General features: G+C 34.8%; 1 protein-coding gene across 2 annotated transcripts; it reads left to right on the forward strand.

Annotated features, from left to right (window-relative positions):
• Positions 1–5,774: 5,774 nt before the first annotated feature.
• LOC145609353 (putative alpha,alpha-trehalose-phosphate synthase [UDP-forming] 7) lies at positions 5,775–12,218 on the forward strand. 2 transcript variants are annotated; one of them, XM_081664853.1, is made up of 4 exons: positions 5,775–5,990; positions 6,162–8,260; positions 8,346–8,619; positions 11,231–12,218. In XM_081664853.1, exons 2-4 carry the CDS (start codon positions 6,279–6,281, stop codon positions 11,540–11,542), a joined length of 2,568 nt encoding a protein of 855 aa, XP_081520979.1. In that variant the 5' UTR covers positions 5,775–5,990; positions 6,162–6,278; the 3' UTR covers positions 11,543–12,218. The 2 variants fall into 2 exon arrangements, with proteins under 2 accessions (XP_081520979.1, XP_081520980.1); XM_081664854.1 differs by having other exon boundaries at positions 6,174–8,260.
• The last annotated feature ends 825 nt before the right edge of the window (positions 12,219–13,043 follow it).

Below are 13,043 nucleotides of genomic sequence, written 5' to 3' on the forward strand. Positions count from 1 at the left end.
GGAAAGAAATGCAAAATAAACAAGAAAGCTTAAATACCATTATTACAAAGCATCAAGTAGCAATGATAATACGGCAACATAAAAACCAGCAACAAAATCAAGCAAAACAAATCCAGCTTCCAGTTCATCCATCGAGCCCTGCAACAAAACACAAAAAACACACAACAGTAAGAACTACTCCTCATTTCAATGGACAATAATGTAGACGGGATTCGACCCCAGACCCCACCCCACCTGCCCGAGACTTTAACCAACTAAATTAGTCGACACCCAGGACACGGTAAAAGAATCTTACTCTTTAGAAAGAACAGGAATGATCTCGAACAAAACAAGCTGAAGAAGATTACACGAAAAAGCGAAAACAATACTAAAAATGATCTGAACAAGAACCCTTTTCTCTTCATACTCTTTGTATAATCTACGATTCAAGAACCATAAACCTGCCCAACCCAGCAACACCAAAGAACCCACCATTACTACTCCTTCCATTATTGACCATCCCCACCCCATTTTCTCTCTCCTCTGAGATTCTGATTTTGATCAAAAACCCCCCTTTTTCTTCAATTGGGAATTGCAGATTTGATGTAGTGGGGGTGTAAAATGTCCTGGATCTGGTAATTTTGGGTTGATTTTGATTTCATAACAATTGCAGTTGTTCAATTTTTTGCTCACTTCTTCTTCAAGTTTGATGAGCTTTGATGTCTTCCATTTTGCGCTTCTTCCCCCAATTTTTTAGATGCTCACTAAAAAAAATGTATTCTTTTATCAAAGGAAAGAAAAAATAACATTAGGATTTAGGATGCAATAATCAGTTAATTACTGCTCGTAAATCCGTTTGGTATGGGCTGATTCTATGAACAATGAATGGTATGGTCGTATGGGTTCGTTGGGTTGCAACTCATCTGGGCTTCGGCTAGTGCGATCAGATCATGTGGGGTCGACTGGTCGGTCGAATATGTTGGGTTGGTTCATAACTTCATATTCGAGTGAGGAGTTATTCAATATATTCGAGTATAGTGAATGAATCAATTTTGGCCGTACTTGATTTCGATTCGCAACAATTTCAATTACAATTTGAGTATGTGTCAGGTATTTTTTGGTTGAGTCAATTTTATCAATCTTATTTATGGGTATCAAATCAAAACACAAGGCATGTGTTTTGACATCGTATAAATACTTTAAAAAAAAAAACGCAATCTTTTGAAAACATTTTTAAAAAAAGATATAATCTTCATTCATTTACTTGACAAGAACTACTGAATTAGGCAAAAAAAAAAAAAAAAAAAAAAACTTGGTATTTGTATCATCTTCTTCTTCTAATATGTAGTACGAGTATTCTTAATTTCTTTTTGAGGAAACTCATTCTACTACATATTTCTATAAGAACAAAGGGTTAAACAAAGTGTCAATACGAGTATACAACAAAATGATTGTAATTTCTATAAGAACAAAGGATTAAAATGCTCATTTTATTTTAATTAAATATAATGCAAAGTTAATAATAAATATTAAAATATACCGTGCATGGCACGGGACCTAACCTAGTTAGGTATAAGGTATGGATTTAGAATGACCAAAACCCATACCTTGTGTTTGTTTCTTGAAATTTCATTTTTCAAACCCATACCTCAAACCCCCAAGGTATGGGTTTTAGAAACCCAAGGGGGGAGGTGGGTATGGCTCATATCTATACCTTTAGGTTTAAAATTAAAAGAAAAACTATCATTCCTAGATAAAAACCAAACACATGAAATCAAGTATCAAGTTCCAACCCCATACCACCCATATTTCATTCCTCATTCCAAACACATACCATTGTTTGAACCAAACGCCCCCTTAGAGGTATTTGGTTTAACATATTACATAATGATATGACATCAAACATGCAAAGGTGGATACCAAAGTGTGTGAAACAGAGGTAATAGGTGCTCCACTGCTCCTACTATGCATGCACTGTGCCAAAGTGTGTGAAACGGATAACTATAATTATCCTTTGTGGATACCAACTAGCTTAGTTGATTAAAGTCTTGAAGGTGTTATGTTAAATCTAAATCTGAATCCTCCTACATTATCGCCCTTGCGGCTCTCTTTACACACAAAATAAAATAATAATATTGAACTTAGTATGAATTAAATGAACTATCGATCTTTCACAATCAATATAAAACTAACTCGATGAATTCTTCCTTGATAGATTCATCTATAAGTTATTGTCCTCTCAACTCAATTATTGAAAGATTCAACCATTATAATGCATATTTATATTGCAAATTAATTTTAATAGCTATTAATATTATCACTCATTCCTGATAGCTTACCCTTTCTTATATATATACATCATGCATGATACGCCCTAGCAAAAAGCTAGTTGAATAAACCGTGTACATATTCTTCCTATATATATTTACTAAGATACGAGTATTTTTTAAAGCAAACTCAACACTCAATAAGTGCCTGTTCTCATTGACTAAAATGAACTGAACTGAATATTTTATAAGAGAAGGAAATTAGGAGCTGAACTGAACTGAACTGAACTCAGCTGAACTGAACTGAACTGAACTAAACTGAACTGAATTTCAACGTAAGAGAACAGACCCTAAGTAAATTTGTCACTTTAATACCAAAATCAATTGTTTATTAGGTTTCAATTCAAGTGTTCAGATCGGGTCTAATTCAAAGTTGAATAATGCTAAATTATTTGTCTATGCGAGTCGAAATCTTCGGATATCTCGGGTCGGGCAGGTTGACACCTTAACACTTATTTATGTATTATATGCATGCACATTAAATAATTTATATTTTTCATTATTAAAGTATATTAATTGCACAATTATTTATGTGGGTATTATCTACCTCTATTTGTTGACAAATTTTGTATGTAGGGCTCACATTCGACAATAAAAACTTCAATTCTCATAATATCTTTTCAAATTAGTAGGTTGAGTTTAACAAGTCTTTTAGAAAAACCCCTTTTTGCTGAACAACCAAAATAATTATTTTATAGAGTCAATTCTTTAGATTCGTCGAATCAACTCTTTTTCTTTTTTACTTAATAGATATTTATGGTAGAAACTTATCTCCAATTTTGTCAATTTTGTTTTATCAACTAGTATGAGTTATACTGCTACTCCATAATAAACAACCATGTCTTGTATATGGTTAGGGGTGTCCGTTCGATTTTCGGTTTGGATTTAGCCCAAATCCGATCCAATCTGAAATATAATTCTGTTTTCAATTTTCCAATCCGATCCGATCCAAATTTCTCTCTTGATCCAATCCGAATTAAAATTTGGTTATTTGGATCCGATCCGAAAATCCGAATTATAATACATTATATTTTAGCGCCTAATCATCAATAATCAATCAATAACTATATACTAAAAGACACACCAGCAATGACACGTGTCATCTCCTGGTGTGTCCTTAGTATTTTGTTTTTTTTTTATTTAGAAAATTTTATTTAAAGTAGTTATTTAAAAGAAAAGTTTTTTTTCCAACCAAATAAACAAACAATAATATATTTACCTTTCTTATGTTATTATACAATTAAGTACTGATTAAAAAGGAAATAAATAATATTTTTACAGAAGTGTAATTATGGTGGAATATAATTTATTCTACAAAGATATTAACTTTTTTATTTTGTATGTCATAAATGCATAAATTAATTTATAAAAAGAAAATATGGAGTAATTAAAATAATCGTGCATGGCACGGGACCTAATCTAGTACAATCATAAAAATAAAGTTTTAATATAAATAAAAGTCTTCAAAATCATGATTAAAATAAATATATAGTTCAATGTCAAATAATTAATTAATTAATACACAGTCTTCCTAATTTACTTTATGTATTACTCGTAGTAAGTATTTGAGCTAAATTTCTGAAAACAAAGAAATCCATATTTATACAAGCTTAATTTTACAATTTGGTTTTCGGTTTGGATTGGATCCAATTAGTGTCAATCCGATCCAATCCGAAAATCCGAATTATTAAAAAAATCCGAATTAGTGTCAATCCGATCCGATCTGAATTGATAATTCGGTTTGGATTGGATTGGATTTCGGTTTTTATCCGAATTATGGACACCCCTATATATGGTGGAAAACCTATGTCTCGTATACAATTGCATGCATAAAAGCTCTACCTTGAACTAGGATGAATTTGAGTCTTTATTGATACTAATGTTAATTACTTGGAGTCGGGTACCCATGTCCAACCTAACTATTTTTGTAAAATTTCGTTTTTTACGAGAAAGTTCCATAAATTTGAACTAAGAGGAAGGTGTCCAAGTGTTATATTATACTTTATACCCAATTGATTTGAGTATTTAAGGTAAAATGAAGAGTTCGAGTAACATATATTGAAACCTACTAGGTTAGTTCCCGTGCCATGCACAGTACTTTTCAATAATTGATTTTAAAAACATGACAAAATCAAAATATGATAAAAGATATTATTTGTTGATTTAATATTCACATTTTATTATTTAAGCCCGTAGCTTCTATTACATGGTTAAAAAATTAAGAAACTAATATATAACTTTTTTTGTAATAAACGTATATAATTTATAATATGTCTTTCATTCCTTAAATAAATTGTCCACATTCACATGTCACAAATTACTTGTATGTTAAGAATATTATTTTTAATTTATTTGCTTAACTTATTAGTTGTCAATATTTTTTTTGGAAAGCTAAATCAAATCTTCTACTGTTGTATATTTCATATGTAATTATTAGTTATATGTACAAAGATTTTTTCCTTACATAACTTTTTTTTCAAAAAAAAAAATAAAAAAAATAAAAAGATAAGGGACACACCAGGAAATGACACGTGTCATTGCTAGTGTGTCTTTTAGTATATAGTATTGATTGTTTCTTATTTGATCATCAAATTAGTCATTTACTTCTTATATTCTCTCTTCTTATTATTGTAAAATGAGATGTATAACTTGATGGATTAGAGACATTAGAGTAATGCCTTGTTATTCACACAAGATAACTAGACTATTAACAAGCTAGCTTGAGCGCCCCACCTAACTGCCGACACAACACCAAGAATTTGTAAATTTGTGGCTATAGCAAGTGAAAGCATGACTCTAACAGAAAGCCATAACATATGAAATCAAGTAACTCAGGCAGGACCTAAATTGATTTTTTTTTAATTTTTTTTTTCCCAATCCTTATTATGATTATCACTCCGTATGAATAACCCAATATAATACATACTTGTATATTTATGTTATATTTTAGTTGAATATGTCATTTCTAAAAACACAAATAAATTTCGCTAAAGTGTCAAACTCGTGGTGCAAATTTGAGATAAATTTAAAGTTTCAACAGATAATTCATCCATTCAACTTCCTCATTACCTAAAATAATTTTAAAACAAGGACATGAAGGACTACATCGTCTACATCACTACATGTTTTGCATATCTAGAGTACGTCATAAATTGCCGTCTTTGTCCTCTTTGACCATTACGCTACGCGTGCTTCTGGAACCCAAAAAAAAAAAAAATTAAAAAAAAAAATAAAATAAAAAACCTACCTTAAATTAAAAAAGAATTAATAATTAAAAAAAGTGATGACGTGGCGAAGACGCGAGCCCGACTAAAAAATGGGCCCAACAAGCCAAGAAACACAATTTAAAGCGCGTGACATAATGACAATTCAACTTTGCCAGCTGGACTTCCGGACCAGTCAAGCTGGCCAACCTTATCCTCTTTCATTTTTCATTTATTTTTGTTTTTTTTTAATCTCCTCAAAATCACCTGTTTTCTTCATTTTCCGTCACTATATTCTAAAAGCAACTATTTCTCCTCATTTCCTTTTTCTGGATATAATAATTCAACAACAATTTTAAATTTAATCCAATTTTATTAACAACAACAACAAACAAACCCTAGATCTGTTCTTCCTGCAAATTTTAGGATTTTTGACTCTTCTTTTTCAATCGTTTTAGATCTTCTGGTTATTATCGCCAAGGTCAGTATTTAATTTCTTTGTTTTTGGTCTTCATTTTTGTTGCATTTGATGTATTTTTGTTGATTTGAGCTTGTTTTAATTTCAATTTTTGGATCATGTTTGGAAGAAATGAGATTTGATGAATGAATTTGATTGTTTTTTGAATTGGATGTTGATTTGGATTTTGTGTAGTTGTGTATATAGGAAGCGATATTGGAATTTGGGGGAAAGATAGTTGTAGTTGTTAGTGGATTGATTTGAAGGAAGAGAGATTGAAAGAACTGGAATTCGTAAAAAAGGGGGGACAAAATGATGTCAAGATCGTATACCAATCTTTTAGATCTAGCTTCGGGGAATTTTCCTGCGATGGGGTTGGGACGGGAGAAAAAGCGGCTTCCGAGGGTGATGACGGTGGCGGGAGTGATATCGGAGTTAGACGATGATCAGGCGAATAGTGTATCGTCTGATGTACCGTCTTCGATTGTACAAGATAGGGTGATCATAGTAGCGAATCAGCTACCGGTGAGGGCGAAGAGGAGGCCGGATAATAAGGGGTGGAGTTTTAGTTGGGACGAGGATTCGTTACTGTTGCATTTGAAGCATGGGTTGCCTGAGGAAATGGAGGTTTTGTATGTAGGGTCTTTGAAGGTGGAAGTGGACTTGGAGGAACAAGATGATGTTTCACAGATTTTGTTGGAGAAGTTTAAATGTGTACCGGCTTTCTTGCCCCAGGATATTCATACCAAGTTTTACAATGGGTTTTGCAAGCATCATTTATGGCCTCTTTTCCATTATATGCTGCCCTTTTCGGCTAGTCATGGTGGGCGTTTTGATCGGTCATTGTGGGAAGCCTATGTGGCTGCCAATAAAATTTTCTCTCAGAGGGTGATTGAGGTTATTGACCCTGAGGATGACTATGTCTGGATTCATGATTACCATCTGATGGTCTTGCCAACTTTTTTGAGAAGACGATTCATCAAATTGAGGATGGGATTTTTTCTTCACAGCCCGTTTCCTTCTTCGGAGATTTACAGGACTTTGCCTGTGAGGGAGGAGATCCTTAAGGCATTGCTTAATGCTGACCTTATTGGATTCCATACCTTTGATTATGCTCGTCATTTTCTGTCTTGTTGTAGTCGGATGTTAGGCCTGGAGTATAAGTCAAAGAGGGGATATATTGGATTAGAATATTATGGTAGGACTGTTGGAATAAAAATTATGCCTGTTGGGATCCATATGGGGCAGATTGAGTCGGTTTTGAGGCTTGCCGATAAAGAGTGGAGATTGAAGGAGCTCAAACAGCAATTTGAAGGAAAGACTGTGCTGCTTGGTGTTGATGATATGGATATTTTTAAAGGGGTCAACTTGAAGCTTTTAGCTATGGAGCAAATGTTGAAGCTACACCCGAAGTGGCAGGGAAAAGCAGTTATGGTTCAGATTGCAAATCCCTCCAGGGGAAAAGGGAAGGATCTTGAAGAGATTCAGACTGAAATTGAAGCTAGCTGTAAGAGAATAAATGAAACCTTTGGACGTCCTGGTTACGAACCCATTGTTTTTATTGATAGACCAGTTTCCCTGAGTGAAAGAGCTGCATATTATACTGTTGCTGAGTGTGTAGTTGTCACTGCAGTCAGGGATGGAATGAACCTCACTCCGTATGAGTACATTGTCTGCAGGCAAGGGGTCTCTGAATCTGGCTCATCATCTAGTAACCCCAAAAAGAGTATGTTGGTCGTGTCAGAATTCATAGGCTGTTCTCCTTCTCTGAGTGGTGCTATCCGGACAAACCCATGGAATGTGGATGCAACAGCCGAGGCTATGAATGAGGCTATCTCTATGAATGATGCTGAGAAGCAGCTACGCCACGAGAAGCATTACAGATATGTTTGCACGCATGATGTGGCATTCTGGTCAAGAAGCTTTTTCCAAGATCTTGAGAGGACCTGCAGGGACCATTTCAGGCGACGCTGCTGGGGGATTGGGTTGGGTTTTGGTTTTAGGGTAGTGGCACTTGATCCTAATTTCAGAAAGTTGACCATTGATGCTATAGTCTCAGCATTCTCTAGGTCTAAAAGCAGGGCCATTCTATTGGATTATGATGGCACTATGATGCCGCAGACATCCATTGACAAGAAGCCCAGTCAAGAGGTAATAAGTATCATAAACTTGTTGTCTGCAGACCCCAGAAACACTGTTTTTATTGTCAGCGGAAGAGGAAGAGATAGCTTAGGAAAATGGTTTTCACCTTGCAAAAAGGTTGGCATTGCAGCTGAACATGGATACTTTATGAGGTACTGATATTGCACCTGTATGTAGCAATGATTGTGTGTTTTCTTGTGCTTCTTTTACTAATGCATTTATTTGATAATTGGTTAGATGGAATGCTGAAGATGAATGGGAAATGTGCGGTCAGAATTGTGATTTTGGATGGGTGCAGATAGCTGAACCTGTCATGAAGCTTTATACAGAAGCAACAGATGGTTCATTTATCGAAACTAAGGAGAGTGCCTTGGTCTGGCATTATAGAGATGCTGACCCAGGTTTTGGGTCTTGTCAAGCGAAGGAGATGTTAGATCATCTAGAAAGTGTTTTAGCAAATGAGCCTGTTTCTGTAAAAAGTGGCCAGCATATTGTTGAAGTCAAGCCTCAGGTAACTTCTTTGCTTTAACTTATTGTCAGTTTCATATATCTGTTCAAGTTAATCATGCCATCTGCTTTTGATGATTTACTATATGAAGTGTTCAACTCCATAAACTTGTTAGTTAATAATGGAAAGATGTAGACAGATATTGTGCCAGTCAGACATAAGTTGGGAATAGATTATGACATAACAAAAGCATTTAAAGTCTTTAAGGTGTATTGTGGGGATCTAGTTGTAGGAAGTTGTGAGTGCTGAAAACATTGGAAGTCAGCAGCAAAGAAGTTGCTCTAATGCCTTTTTTGCCCATGTTTTGCTTATACTTTGGATTTAGATATTGGAAAACAAGCTTTCAAGGGAAAAAGAAAGGAATGATCTAGATCCTCTTATTGCGTACTTTTATATGATTTTGAAGTGGAATCAGTTTTCTCACTTGGATTTCTAGGCGGCATGGAAAATGAAGCAATAGTTTAATTTATAAGAAGTTGTAAAAACCCACCAAAATGCTATTATAGGCATATACTCCCTCCGTCCCTTAATACAATGCCTCTTTTGAGCATTTATTCCTCACATAATAAAGAGAAAGAAACATTGTATTAAGGGACAGAGGGAGTATTATTCTATTATGCTATCGTTGTATCCATATTAATATCAGTGACTTAAACCCTTGCTGTTTTGTGACTATCATCTCCCTAAACAAAATCTCTCATTTTATTCAGAGGCATTTAAACAAAATCATCTTTAGGCATTAGGCAATGAGTTTACTTGGATTTTGTGCAAATCAACAATAATGCTGTTGCATTTGAATCCTTATGTTAGATCTTTGTACACGATTGATTTCTCCAACACTAAGTTTTCTATTCTTGGCTATACTTGCTTATGCTTAACACAAATAACTAGCATATTCAGGGTACAATGATGAAATTCATATCTATTTAACACTTAATGAAATTTGCCAAAAGTCTCTTTTTTCTACTGTAGATATTTTCTCTAATGAATGCTCACAATTTACAGTACAGTGGGTTCCGTCAATAATATAATTCTCATCATTATTTGTTTTGTCAACTGTAAACTATGCATTCCTTTCTATAGCCATATGAGTGGCTACTTTATTCTATGCATGGTCCTCAGTATAGGTCAACCTTCCTCTAGAGGTTTTGTTATTGGAACTAGTAATCAAGGATTCAAGGATAAATAAGGGAGTCAAATCCAATATCATCTATAGGACTTTCTTAACATCCTCATAAGAATCGATTTTTGAGAGGATCACACAAAATCACTGTTAGTTATCTCTTGAGTATTGGAACTTTTAGGAATAGCTTTAATTTGCTGGTAAGTTTAGTAATTTCTAAGGTTTGTAGCTCTGTTTTTCTACACACTTACACTGACAATCTAAGTTTGATTCGTAATCATTCAGTAATATTGGATGAATTCACTAATTGATTTAATTTCCTATGCTGTCTTGTTGGTAATTGAATTATTGGAATACATTCTCTTATTATTTTGTTCCATTGATTGAACATTCAAATAGTTTTGAGTTATTGAATAAATTATTCTACAAGTATTTTGTAGTACAAACAAAATCTTAATACTATTTATATGTATAAATTCATAGGATTTTTTTGCATTCTTTTATTGTACAATATACCTCGTTTATATCAATTTCAAAATTTTGGATTTTGTACAGTGAATGATACTAGATCAGACGTAACACATCAACAATATTTGACATAATACAACAAAACAAATTTTAAAGTTAAGGTTAATTATGCCAACAAACTAGATAGTCAAGCCCTTCTGCCTCATTTTTGTCAATTGAAAGTAAAAAACACATCTATTCCTTGTGCATGAAAATTTAGGCGTATATGTTGTAATAAAGTAGTCTGAGGGATTTTGTGTAAAATTTCCAATATTATATATAAATGTACTTCATATGATGCTAATATGATTCTAAATCAAACTCCATCAACACCACTATCATCATCTTAATTTGTTTATGCTGCATGCCTTGATGACATGCTCTGTTTTCTTGGAATGATGCTGTGCTGTGCTGTGAGTGTGAATCAAGTCTTTATGAGAAAGAGGATGGGGGAGAGGGAGAGATATTTAGAGATGGAATTTAGAGATGGAACAGATCTGCTGGACATGCAGACCAGTCTTGGTGAGGTGAAGAAGAGGTAGATGACTGGGAAAGTGGGAACTAGGCTAGGGTAGAGTTAGTGCCTTTGTGGCTGAGGGATTTGTAATGAGGAGCTTGGGCAACACAGTGTGGGATTTTGGGAAATCCGCTTAGAAAGACTTTGTGGGGGGGGAAAAGCTGGAGCTATTTATTAACAAACAGTAAACTACTTAAGGGAGAGAGATTGCTTTTCCCGCATCAAATGCTAAATGGCCCTTGGTTGTATCTTCTTTATGGTTTTGCTACGTTGTTGCTATGATTATCTTAATCAGGGTACTTTGTACTTCACAAATGCTATTTTCATGTTGGAACATCCAACACTTGGTACTTCTGAGGAATATGTGATAGAATGTTAAGATGTTGCAATATGAAATTCATGTAATTCACTAATGGTAGTTGGCTTCGTTTTCAATGTTTGACTTTATTTTTTCATATTTCTTACAGGGTGTAAGTAAAGGTCTAGTCGCCGAGAAGATATTCACCAAAATGGCTGAGAATGGAAAGCATGCTGATTTTGTTTGCTGTGTTGGTGATGATAGATCTGATGAAGACATGTTTGAGATCATTGGGAGTGCGATGAACAGTGGTATACTGTCAGCAAATACGTCAGTATACGCTTGTACAGTCGGACAAAAGCCGAGCAAGGCAAAATATTATTTGGATGATACCGCTGAAGTCATAAACATGCTTGATGCCCTTGCTGATGTTTCAGACCCTTTAACGTCAAGTGACGATGAGACAGGAAGCCCCTCCTGATAGTTGCTTCAGTTATTTTTCAAGTAAATATTGCTTTAGTCTTCAAAATAGCATAACTCAAGGATTTCCTTTCTTGCCTGATACCTCTGGGACCAAGTTGGTTCATACCCTACTGGGCGATCCAGAAAATGTCTGAAATTGAATCTGGCTGAACAATTGAGGTGGGGGATGGGTCTTTTGAGAACTTTTTTCCGGATTGCCTAAAGGTATACGCAATTGATATTTTCATGCTTGGAAAAGGCTGATTAGGATTGGCAAGTGGGGGACTTTGCTGCGTCAAATGTACATAGAGAGGCTCACCAGGCTTTGCCATTGGATCCGTTCTGAAATTTGTCATGTGTAAGAGTTGCTTTGTTCCATTTAACTGCCTGGTTGGTGATTGACTCGTATAAGTATTGAAGTCAGATGTCTGGCAAGAACATAACGGGTTGGCTTGTAACTTGCCGCATTGAGTTGTGGGTATAGATGTTTTAGCAATTGTTCTTTGCCTCACCCCTCTATTCTGAGAGAGTGAATTCATTTTATGTTTACCTGACAATGTTGAATTCTTTACTAGGTGTACTCCATAGGCAATTGTTTGGGCTGCTGATTATGTTTTAAAATGCCAGAATAGGAGTGTTACTCATTCTTTATTAAAATTCCTTCAAGATGTGAAGCAGCAAAAGATTGCTGCAGATGATGATTCTGCTTTCGGTACATCTATAGTCCGTAATTATAATATTTTCAGACCCTTCCTTCAGTGATTGCATGAATTAGGCTTGCAATTGCTCTTTTAAATTGGAAGTCCAAATCTCGGAACTTTATGTACACCAGGAGTGCATTTGTATTCTTCCCATGGTTGCTCCCTAGGCATTTGGTGGTGGCATGGAGGCACAGATTGAATTGCAGGCGATGTTTTGTTTCCTGTTTCTCTGCTACAAATCTTCTTTCCTGTTCAGTGCTGAGCAGAAATTGACACAGTTGCATGGTACTGAGCATATATATCAAAGCATCGAGATGTGGTGCTAACATTGGTTCCAATTCAACTGTTTAGGAGTTCAACATCTATCAAAGCATCAAGATGAGGTGCTACTGCCTATCGGCCTTAACTCATTTCATTCGCAGACCAATAACAACGAACCCTGAACTTCCGGTTTTGATTCTGATTCGCAGACCAGTAACGACGAACCCTTTACTTCCGGTTTTGATTCTGAAAGAGTTTTTGAAGGATGATTGATTTATGGGTTTGTGTCCCTAGATTAGCCTAAATGGTTGAGTAGGTGTGCCTTTAATTGCTGATAAGCGCACAACCAAGCAATCTAAGATACGATATGCCATATGTTGACAAAAATAGATACTAAGCATTACTTTTAACAACCATTTTTATAAAGAGCGTTTAAAGTGTAATTTAGCCAACGATTCTTCTGACTTGGACTGTGAGTCTTTTGAGAAAAGAGAAATCTTGAACTAGAAGATAAAAAGGGGCGAAATTGGATCTATTTGGTAAAATATTGTTTAATTT

The sequence above is a fragment of the Chenopodium album genome, chromosome 23 (assembly GCF_948465745.1).
Source record: "Chenopodium album chromosome 23, dcCheAlbu1.1, whole genome shotgun sequence".
NCBI lineage: Eukaryota > Viridiplantae > Streptophyta > Magnoliopsida > Caryophyllales > Amaranthaceae > Chenopodium > Chenopodium album.